The following is a 12237-nucleotide window of genomic DNA, read 5'->3' on the forward strand; positions in this document are numbered from 1 at the left end:
ACAGAGTGCTGTGACACATCCACCTGTACAGCAGGAGGGAGGGCTACCGCAGAGAGAGATGCGTCGCAGAGGGCACTACCCTCGCCACAGGGTCTACAGACCGAGGCTCAGCTTCCTGGACCTCTCTGGGCAGCAGTGCACACAGAGGCTCAGAGTCACTCGGCATGTAGCCGTGGACATCTGCAGCCTCTTTCATGCCGAGCTGCTCCTGGCTGGCCCGAGCACCATCTTCTTACCTGTCGCTGTCACAGTCACCACTGCCCTCCACAACTTCTCCTCCGCATCCTTCCAGGGTGCAACCGGGGACATCGCCGATGTCTCTCAGTCATCTGTGCAAAAGAGCCCTGCAAATACACCTACACCCACTCTGCAATGACACAATGGGTGGCATCAGCGGTTGGTCTTCATAGTGATCCTCAGGAGCGGGCATTATTGGACACAACAGACAGGATTCGCGGAGACATGGCAGTAGTGGTGCCAATAAAATGTGTAATGTGAGTTGTTCTGAAATTAAATATAAGTAACACCCATGACGAACCCTCAAACACCCTTGTGCATCCCCTTCATGCTCACGACACGTTTGCCTTATGCTGCCTACTGCACATATCTGATGCATGCCCTGTGGCTGCAGCACAGGTAGTGGCAGGTTGAGTAAGGCTGACCGTGAAAGAGATGCATGAGAGGGTGAGTATGGGATAGAGCCATGAGATTGTATGAGGATTGGGTTGCGTGGTAGTGGCGGGGTGAGTAATGGCGAGGTGAGTAGGTGCAGGTAAGATGAGGATGAGGTTTGTGTGGGTGTGAGGAGTGATGTGACAGGGTAGTGTTGGCAGTGCAGAAGGAGATGTGGGGTGGGGGCAGTGCTGTGGCAGACGGAGTGTAGGGGAAAGACTACATGTACTCACGTTGGCTGACCTACTAAGGTCATTGGAGCGCCTCCTGCACTGTACGCAGATGGGCGATATGTTGGTGGTGCAGGTGACCTCCTCTGCCACCTCGAGCCAAGCCTTCCTGGTGGCAGAAGCAGGCCGCTTCCTCCCGCCCGCTGGGGGGAATATCTCTGTCCTCCCCCTCCTCCTCACCCCATGTATTGATACCTGGAGTGAGGCATCATTAAACTGGGAGCAGCCTTCCCCCTGGGCTGCTCCATGCTGTCATTTTTGCTATTTGTTGCAGCACCTGTCAGTGGAGGACTGCCCCTTTAAATAGAGCGCCTCCAGCTGACAGATCTTACTGCGCATGCGCAGCCCGCCCGACACGCAGATCAGCAGTGGGGAACCCGGAGGAGCACGTAAGTGGATCCAATTAGTGGTTTGTCTGCTCTCTCCCCATACCCCTTGATGCCTTTTGTGTCTAGAAATCTATTTAGCTCCTTCTTAAATATATTCAGTGATTTGGCCTCCATAGCCTTCTGTGGTAGAGAATTCCACAGGTTCACCACCCTCTGAGTGAAGAAATTTCTCCTCATCTCAGTCCTAAATGTCCTACCCTGTATCCTGAGACTGTGACCCCTTGTTCTAGACCCCCAGCCAGGGAAAACATCCTCCCTGCATCCGGTCTGTCTAGCCCTGTCAGGATTTTATATGTTTCAATGAGATTCCCTCTCATTCTTCTAAACGCGAGTGAATACAGGCTGAGTCGACCCAATCTCTCCTCATTTGACAGTCCTGCCATCCCAGGAATCAGTCTGGTGAACCTTCGCTGCACTCCCTCTGTGGCAAGTATATCCTTTCTTAGGTAAGGAGACCAAAACTGCACACAACACTCCAGGTGTGGTCTCACCAAGGCCCTGTATAACTGCAGTAAGACTTCCTTGCTCCTGTACTCAAATCCTTTTGCAATGAAGGCCAACATACCATTTGCCTTCCTAACTGCTTGCTGCACCTGCATGTTTGCTTTCAGTGACTGGTGTACAAGGACACCCAGGTCCCTTTGTACATCAACATTTCCCAATCTTTCACCATTTAAATAATACTCTACCTTTCTGTTTTTCCTTCCAAAGTGGATAATTTCACATTTATCCACATTATACTGCATCTGCCATGTATTTGCCCACTCACTCAACTTGTCTAAATCGCCTTGAAGCCTCTTTGCATCTTCCTCACAACTCACAATCCCACCTAGTTTTGTGTCGTCAGCAAACTTGGAAATATTACATTTGGTTCCCTCATCCAAATCATTGATATATATTGTGAATAGCTGGGGCCCAAGCACTGATCCCTGTGGTACACCACTAGTCACCGCCTGCCACCCCGAAAAAGACCCATTTATTCCTACTCTCTGTTTCCTGTCTGTTAACCAATTTTCAATCCATGCCAGTATATTACTCCCAATCCCATGTGCTTTAATTTTGCACACTAACCTCTTATATAGGACTTTAATCAAAGGCCTTCTGAAAATCCAAATAAACCACATCCATTGGTTCTCCCTCATCTATTCTACCAGTTATATCCTCAAAAAACTCCAGTAGGTTTGTCAAACATGATTTCCCCTTGATAATGGCCATTAATTTCCCTAGCACTATTTTTTTACTAATACTAATTTCCTTTAATTCCTCCTTCTCACTAGACCCTGGGTTCCCTAGCATTTCTGGGAAGTTATTTGTGTCCTCCATCCATGAAGACAGAACCAAAGTATTTGTTTAATTGCTCTGCCATTTTCTTGTTCCCCATTATAAATTCTCCCGTTTCTGACTGAAACAACTGAATTACATGTATTTCATTCAAAGAACTAATTCCTGGGTGGAGGGTCAAGAGTATTTGGGCTGGATTCTCCTCTTTCCGGCGGGGTAATGGCGGGATGAGAATTCCGCCCACTCCTCCAACCCCTCCATGGCCCCAGCCCATTTCCCTGGGTTGGGGATCATTTGGTAAGCAGGGCATGCTCCGGGTGCGATTCCTGACTCCAAGAGAAACCTGCCGCTCCTACTAGGCCCTCTCCGTCCATCCTGTCACTTCAGGGCTTTCCCACTGCTACCACAGGGACTACTGCCAGACTTCTCCTGACAACCCAGGGGAACAATGGTGATGGGCCAGTCACCAGGAAAATCCACCAGGAATCCAGGGTCCTGCCAACCTGCTGGCATTTGCATTCGGCAGACATAGAATGTGCAGCAAGGAGTGGTTTTGGATGAGATCATGAAGAAATAGCCAATTAATTGCCTCTCATCTGAAGACTCCTCCACAAAGCATGTGGCAGCTCCTGGAAAAGTGCACCAGCGTCATCAGCCAAGGCTATTGACAGCCCTGATCTCTGAGAAGCCACCCAGAGACTTGACTTTCTGAATTGAAGAGTGCTAGGATTGCGGAATTCTTTAAAAAGACATTGTGGCAGTTGTCACAGAAGGAAACATTTGTTTACTTAATAGTGTGACTTGTATGATGGTGTGCTGCTGTTTGGAAACAAGGTGCATACACGGGGGAATTTTCACTTTTGGCGATACTATAAAATGGGTGATGTTGGATTAGCTGTGGTTATATACCTCTCCCAATTTTGTGCTATCCAATTTCTAACCCATTATTCCCCATCTAAACAAAGGGGGCAGAGTGTAAATGGCAGCCACTATGTAAACAGCGCAAAGACAGATAATAACAGCAATAAATAAAAACAATAATAACAACAATAAAGTTTTAACAGCAACAGTAACTGAATAAGCATTTGTCTTTAAACTTCTGCCTTCATGATACTATCCAGCAGGTAAAATTCATCTTAAAAAAATTACAAGTAAGATACAGCAGGAGATCGGGAGTACCGTGAAATTTTCAGGCCAGACAGTATGGATTAGGCTTGACTTTGAAGCTAGTTTATTGACATCAGTTACTCAAGGTTCACACAGAATAGATCAATTAAAAATCATCCATTAACATGAGCACTTTCCCAGTTAGGAGCCATGGGGGTTCTCTTGATCATCTGTTATAACTTCAGCGGAAGAGCTGCAGAAACTCAGGAAAAATGGTACAATCCTGCACAAAAATTCAACCCCTAATACTCTGATTGAGTATTAGATGATACAATTTTGAACTTTTATCTCTTGATTTTTTATTGAAGAATTTATTGAAGCCACTATATGCGGCACTTTAAACTAAGATTATTTGAGCTAATTTTGATAATCTGACTCCGTGTAACTATTTCCAAATGGATTACAAACTCCTTACAATTTTACACTTGTTGTAATTGTTTCATTAGCTACTTTATCATTTAAATGCAATCACGGAATTCAAATATCATACATGAAAAATATTGAAAGATTACAAATTAACAGTAGTACACAGAAAGCATTTGAAAGGCAGCAGAAATACATTCAATTTGGAATTAAGCAGACATTTTGCATTAGTTATATACTTTAAGTAGATTTGCATTTGAGTTTTGTGGAAAGTTACAGTCAGCTGATGCTGGTTCAATTCTATGTCACTTTCAGTGAAGCCATAGCTTTCTTTACTTGGTCTCCTGCCGATTTGCTTGGGTCCCAGCCGAGGAACCAACCTGTGAATGTTGGAGGCTCAAATCCCTGCTTCACTACAATGATTGAGGTCCCTTTGTCCCTTCCAGATGGATCTGTATCAATGTAATGTTTTGCTGATATGGAGAGGAGGGGAGAAACAGATCACTGTTATACATTGTGTAGAAAACTGTAAATGCTTTTTCGAATTTGCAATTTTTCCATATAAAGGTGAGACATATCAATGCTTGGGAACGGAAGAGTCTGTCCACTTTTATCACTTGGGGTGAAATTCCGCAGTGGTTCTCTTGTTCGTCCGCCATAACTTCAACGGATGTGCCGCGGAAACCCCAGGAAAATGACGTAAACGAGTACAAATCCCTAGAGGTCAGCAACACAATGCCCTGATCAAAACCATACCTGGAGTAGTACTGCGCACAGTTCCAGTCCCCAAAAGATAAAGGGCCTTGGAGACAATGCTCGTGTTCGTCAATCTCCAAAAGAGTGACCTCGGGAGGAGGCCTTAAAGAGGTATTTAATGGGACAGAGTATGTAAGCCCATACAATGCACCACGGCAGCAAGGTGGTTGATGCCAAGTCACTGGACCTACTTAAGACATAGCTATAAGCTGCAATGAGAAGATGGTTGGTATTCTAGCGGCAGGAGATCGAATGAGTCAAAAGGTCCTCTTCGTCAGAACTATTTTGTAGGAACATAGGAACAGGAGTAGGCCATTTAGCCCCTCGTGCCTGCTCCACCATTTGATAAGATCATGGCTGATCTGTGATCTAACTCCATATACCTGCCTTTGGCCCATATCCCTTAATACCTTCGGTTGCCAAAAAGCTATCTATCTCAGATTTAAATTTAGCAATTGAGCTAGTATCAATTGCCGTTTGCGGAAGAGAGTTCCAAACTTCTACCACCCTTTGTGTGTAGAAATGTTTTCTAATCTCACTCCTGAAAGGTCTTGCTCTAATTTTTAGATTAATTTCTACTCCTCGAATCCCCAACCAGCGGAAATAGTTTCTCTCTATCCACTCTATCTGTTCCCCTTAATATTTTATAAACTTCGATCAGATCACCTCTTAACCTTGTGATTATGTGAATAGTTTTCTGAGGAAAGTCTATATGGATAAGTAGTTTGGAACACCTTCACTAAAAGTACAGTGGACAAAGGGAGAGCTTTGGTTACTCAGTCTGGTGGCAGCCATTTTTTGCAGTTTCATTTGGTCCGACTTATGCAAAAAAAAATCCTAAACTATAAACGGGATGGGTTTATCAGAGATGTGGGGTGGGGGTTACAGAAATCTGGTATTCAAAGGTCTAGAATAAAGGGCTCGATTTCATGATGGTGGCAGGTTGGCAGCGGGGGGTGAAGGTGCGTGTGGCAAACCCGCATGAACAAAACTTACCGTTTCCGACGCGATCGCATGTTGATTGATGATGATTAACGTCCTCTCCGGGTTTCGCACCTGGCAGCCAGCCTGATTGACAGGCTGTCAGGAGCTGCAACCCAAGGGGGAGAGGCGAGAAAGAGAGCGAGCGAGACGTCATCCGGTGCTGGAACGAAAGTCCGAGGCGGGGGGAGAGGGGAAGATCGGGGGGGGGGGGGGAAGAGGGGTAGATCGGGGGTGAGAGGGGAAGATCGGGGTGGGGAAAAGGGAAGATCGGGGGGAGAGGGGAAGTGTTTTCACTTCTTTCCATGGTTTTTTATTTAATTTATTTAGTTTCTTGTTCCCTGATCCGGCCCTTTACGTCTGGTTTCACCAGGCGTGAATCAGAAGTGGTGAGCAAGCTGCCCAGGTAAGTTAAAAATCTTTCTAAGTATTTAATCTGTCACAGGTAAAGTGCCTTAAGTATCTCAATGAGGTACATTTGGCTCTTTAACTGTCATCCTGCCGGCTTTAATTGCCGGCGGGACTTCCGTTTTCGGGTCACCCGCACGTACACAGGTGGGTCCCTGGAAAACTTGGAAATCGGCGGGTTGGAACCGGCTTCCGAACCCGAAAGGGGTTTCCGCGATTTTCGGAGCCCCCCGCCCCCAACGTACCCGCAATTGACTCCTAAAATCACCCCCAAAGAGTATGACATATTCTGGTTTTAAGTCATGTTGTCTGGCTCATAACAAAATGTTACTTCAGGTGCATGACAGAGATATTTCTGGCAATGCAACAGAATCTTTAAAATCCATGGGTTCTAATTGATAAATTTAGTTTATCCCTTGGCCATTTAATATTTTAGCTCTTTTGTAACTCCTGTCTTTCTCTTCTTCCTTAAACTGTTTCTATTTAGTTTAATGGGTTTCTTTTGAACTTTAAAAATTGAGTAATAGGATCTTGAAATATGCAATACTGGCAAATGTGGCATGACAACCAGTGGTCAATACTCCATTTAATTATTGAGACTCAAACACATTGTCTGCCTTGCTTTGGACAGTGAAAATTAAATCTGATGGTATCTAATGGTATCTTATTTAAATATCTGCTCTCTCCTATGGAGATAGAGGTATTCTGTGAGGAACTCATTGTCAGTTAATAGTCCCCGAGGAGTGCCTTTGTCGTCCTGCTGTTCAATTAATATTTTTCCATCAGTCTCAAGAAATGGGATAACTCTACATGTTGTCGGATGTTATGAAACTATCTTCACTATTTTTAGGAGTTATATTTAAAAAATTGTGCTTGTCAAGATGTTAGCTGGTATTTGTAATGACAGTTAAAATGTCACATAAGCAAAAAGAAAAATTGAGATTTAGTGATATCTTAACTGAACTGATAACATCATGGGACACATAATGTGGCATCAAACACTATTTTACAGTTAGATTTCAAAATATTCAGTTCCTAAAGACATCCAACCAACAAGGAACAAAAATAATCTCTTGCACAAGTAAATTGACCCTCATAATTAACCATTGCTTAAGTAATACTATTTTCAGCAGGTACTTGGAGTTATCACTTTAAGAAACTCATTTGAAGATCAGCATTTATGTAGTGATCTTAACTCTGATTACTGACTCCAATGGAATTTCATTTTTGTTTTAGAATGCTCTTTGAAATCTTTGTTATCCATTTCTCTTGGAATCTGATTTGTAAAAATGTACTCAGAAGCTGTAATAGCCTTAAATATTTGAACAACAATTTCTCCCTCGATGGTGCAGCTCGTTAAAGCAGTGAGTAGCTGAGCCATGCAAACCAGGAAGGTCCCAGGTCCAATCCTCAGTCTGTGCTTAATTATCTAATCTTGGTCATCGGGGTGCTACAGTTAATCTCAATTAATGGATAGAGAGGGGAAAATCAACCAGGTTTCCTGCTTGCTATCAGATAACTCCTGCTGGAAACACGTGTGTGTAGGTACCGGGTTAGATTAGAATCGAGCTTGACTGTGATGCCCCCTTTAGTCAAGTAACCTGCCAGCAGTCTTTGTCACATAAGAATGTCCAGTTAGGTGAGGTATAATATGCCTGTGGAACCATTTTTAAAAAGTATCAAGATAATCAGGTTCCCTCTATACAGCACTGTTTACTGGATGTCAACCACTGTCGAATCTCAGGGAGCTAAGAGTTCCCTCTATTGGCAGACAACACAATGATATTTTTACAGGTCCAGATTAGAGATTTAAAAAGTGGGTCTTAGAAATTAAATTTCTGAATTTTCTGTTGTTGTTTTGATTGGTTTGGGAAGATGTTATATTTGTTGCAAACAGTTAAAGAGTTAAGCAGTACAGTGAGAGAGCACATACCGCTGTGTATGATGTACCTTCCCATATCCCATTGTTACTCTGATGAAGTAATAATATATCACACACAGGAAGTAACACTGAAAGGATGTAATCATAAATTTCAGATCTATGCTTGCACAATGTATCGCAAGAACTTCAACTGAAAGGGAAACCAATTACTTTTATCTTTTAATTTTTAAACATCAATAGAGTTATTATAAGTGTGACACTGGACCACAGAAAATTATAGTTGTTAATTTAAAATAATTTAAAACAGCTGCAGGAGCAAAAAATAAATCTGTAGATGTTACAGTTGGAGAAATAGCAACAGCAGACTCTGCTGTTCCATTGGGAGGGAATGGTTGCATTACTATGGGAACAGGTTGGAACAGACAGTTTTCATTAGGGAAATGTCTTATTAATATCACACGCAGAAGTATCAGGTGAGGACAGGGCTGTGTTATATAAGTTAATGATATTGATACTCAAAGATAGTGGCAACATTCCTGGCATGCCGACTTCTACAGGTTTAGACCTATGTCAAATGTACGTTACTATCCATAAAGGCTGAATAGGAACATTTTCAAAAGGATGTTTTTGAGCTTCCCACGGATTAGTTGGTAAACCAATATGTAAGTGAGCCATACCAACCAGAAAGTTCTCAGTTCAATTCATCGGTCTGTGCTGAATTGGCTGATCTCAGCTGGGATGGCAGTAATGGCACTACAATTGGTTTCAACACCTCTAGATTAGAGAAGGGAAAATCAGTTTTGGTTCCCATTGATGATCACTATGCAGTGACCTCTGTGGGGAAGTATGTATGTGTGGATGCCTGAAAGAATGGGGGTTGTCTGTGATGTCCTGTATGGTAAAATTGCTTGCTAATGCTCATTATCTAGCTTCAAATATGAAGACTGGCCACATAAATAAAATAAGGATGATGCCCAACCCTTGTGAAATTGTACCCAAGCACAAGTCAGGACCTTCAAGAGACCAGGGCAGAAAGTGGAAAGGTGGGGGAGGGGATAAAAAAATAAAGTTTGCATTCTTTGTGCCAAAATAACCCTTTCACACTGATCAATTCTTTATCTCTTTAACTTGCAATTTGATAAATTCATTCTTCTTTAATGTTTACCCTAAGAAAATAACCCCTCCATATGATCAATGAAGATAATTCATATTTACCTGATTTTACTGATTCAGTTTTCTCCACTTCATTGGCATCATTCCCAATCCAGACAAAGACCTAAATATTAATGGCCAATTACTTCACAGACCTTAAATCACAATACCAATATTTTACCTATTTCATTTATACTTGCAAAACAATTTCAACATTCACTTGATAGCTAAATATATATGAAAACATCTCTTATAACATCTATATCTTATAACTTTCTTCAAGGACGGTTATAATTAAGGGTAGGTGTGGTTACATGTTATAAAATTTCACAGAAAATTTATTTTCCAGATGTCATTTTTAAAAAATTCATTCATGGGATGTGGGCATCGCTGGCGAGGCCGGCATTTATTGCCCATCCCTAATTGCCCTCGAGAAGGTGGTGGTGAGCCGCCTTCTTGAACCGTTGCAGTCCATGTGGTGAAGGTGCTCCCACAGTGCTGTTAGTAGGAAGTTCCAGGATTTTGACCCAGTGACAATGAAGAATGGCAATATATTTCCAAGTCAGGATGGTGTGTGACTTGGAGGGAAACGTGCAGGTGGTGATGTTCCCATGCCCCTGCTGCCCTTGTCCTTCTAGGTGGTAGAGGTCGCGGGTTTGGGAGGTGCTGTCAAAGAAGCCTTGGCGAGTTGCTGCAAAGCATCTTGCGGATGATATGCACTACAGCCACGGTGTGCCGGTGGTGGAGGGAGTGAATGTTTAAGGTGATGGATGTGGTGACAATCAAGCGGGCTGCTTTGTTCTGGATGGTGTTGAGGCAGCACTCATCCAGGCAAGTGGAGAACGTTCCATCACACTCCTGACTCGTACCTTGTAGATGGTGGAAAGGCTTTGGGGAGTCAGGAGGTGAGTGACTCACCGCAGAATACCCAGCCTCTGACCTGCTCTTGTAGCTACAGTATTTATGTGGCTGGTCCAGTTAAGTTTCTTGTCAATAGTGACCCCCAGGATGTTGATGGTGGGGGATTCGGCAATGGTAATGCCGTTGAATGTCAAGGGGAGGTGGTTAGACTCTCTCTTGTTGGAGATGGTCATTGCCTGGCACTTGTCTGGCACGAATGTTACTTGCCACTTATCAGCCTGGATGTTGTCCTGGTCTTGCTGCATGCGGGCACGGACTGATTAATTATCTGAGGGGTTGCGAATGGAACTGAACACTGTGCAATCGTCAGCGATTATCCCCATTTCTGACCTTATGATGGAGGGAAGGTCATTGATGAAGCAGCTGAAGATGGTTGGGCCTAGGCCACTGCCCTGAGGAACTCCTGCAGTGATGACCTGGGGCTGAGATAATTGGCCTCCAACAATCACTACTATCTTCTTTTGCACTAGGTACAACTCCAGCTAATGAAGAGTTTTCCCCCTGATTCCCATTTCCCCCGATACCAATTTAACAGCAAGTGTTCTTGAAATATAGAGTCATAGAGAGTCATACAGCACGGATAGAGGCCCTTCGGCCCATCGTGTCCGCGCCGGCCATCAGCCCTGTATACTCTAATCCCATATTCCAGCATTTGGTCCGTAGCCTTGTATAGAGTCATAGAGAAATATTTTGAAAACTGAATTGGATGTTCAATGCTGAAAGGGTCAAATACCATTTGAAAGACAGGCATTTGGAATTAGTGCCAACATTTCAAATGAAGACACCATACCTCTATTTTACTTTTCTTTTGTCTCATTTTAAAACTTTACTTTTTTCATTCCTTCACAATAAACTGCAAGGTGGCAAATAGCTTGGTGGAGGGACGGACTGTTGGTAAAAGCCAATCGGTTCAAATCCTGGCAGATTTCACTTGATCTTTCACCTTTCTAAGATGCATAGGATGGGCACCACATCTTAGGATATTCGGAGAGAGCAGAAGCAATCTCAGCATCACCTCATGCTACCATTTAGTGGGCACAAGATATGTGTATCTCTCTCTTGCCTCACTACACACATTGTTTCCTGTCAGAGAGTGATATGAGGCAACATACTCCAAGGTGAGGCCTCAGGTAATGACCCTCCTAATTAGTTTGCCCTTCTTTTGGGAAATGTTTGGCCACAGCTTGGAACTTTTCCTGATAGCACAGTCAAGATCAGGAACTCACTGGATGAGGAATCACAGATGTGAGCCCATATCTTCCCATTACATGACACAATGGATCGTAAACAATACTACACACTGGCATTGGACAATATCCTTTTAACTAGTGTGAGATGTCATTATAGGCCCCTCTGAGATAATTTTAGGGTTTAGCTAACTCAGTTTGGCTTGGATTTTGATTTCTGTTTAACCTGAACTAGGCCAAGTCCATGAAACTCAAAAACAGGATCTAAAGCACTGAATTTGATGAGCCAGAGTCAATAATACAGGTAAAATAAGTCAACAAGTAATGAGCTTACTTTTAAGGACAGTCAAAATGACAATGAAAAGACTTTTTTTGTTGAAACCCAAATCAGGGTAATTAAAGCCTGATTACAAATATATCTGATCAAACCAGCCGAGTTCAGAAGTTGTTGGGGGCGGGGGATCTGAATTTTATGCACACCAGTTTCATATTTATCACTCACGTACCAATTATATGTATGGGTTTTAAAGATTTTTTTAAAAATCAGACCTGATCCCAAACGTCCATTAACATGACATCATCTTCAGCTAAATCATCTTGCGTGAACTCCCCTGGAACTTCCTCAATCTAGAGCGAAAAATATATTATCATTATCACATTGCTTATTGATAAGTAGCATAAACTCATTCTGGTTGAATTAGCATTATCTAGGAATATATTTTGCAAAGGCCCAGTGCTTCCAGCACTATACGCCAGAACAGTAGTATAACCAGCTGGGTTTATTTTGTATGAAGTACAATGCTTATAGCAGTGTTGTTTGTGTGACTTGTTACAGAAGGTAAGTCAAT

General features: G+C 43.0%; 1 protein-coding gene across 2 annotated transcripts in view; it reads right to left on the bottom strand.

Moving 5' to 3' along the window:
• Positions 1-3780: 3780 nt before the first annotated feature.
• scin (scinderin) overlaps positions 3781-12237 on the bottom strand; it is a 135842-nt gene continuing 127385 nt past the window's right edge. For both annotated transcript variants that reach the window (XM_068003923.1, XM_068003931.1), the window contains 3 exons: positions 11939-12016; positions 9345-9405; positions 3781-4575 (listed from right to left, as the gene is read on the bottom strand). In XM_068003923.1, coding sequence (XP_067860024.1) covers positions 4403-4575; positions 9345-9405; positions 11939-12016 — 312 coding nt within the window. In that variant the 3' untranslated portion in view covers positions 3781-4402. The remainder of the gene's footprint in view (positions 4576-9344; positions 9406-11938; positions 12017-12237) is intronic.

Source organism: Heptranchias perlo, chromosome 2 (assembly GCF_035084215.1).
Source record: "Heptranchias perlo isolate sHepPer1 chromosome 2, sHepPer1.hap1, whole genome shotgun sequence".
NCBI lineage: Eukaryota > Metazoa > Chordata > Chondrichthyes > Hexanchiformes > Hexanchidae > Heptranchias > Heptranchias perlo.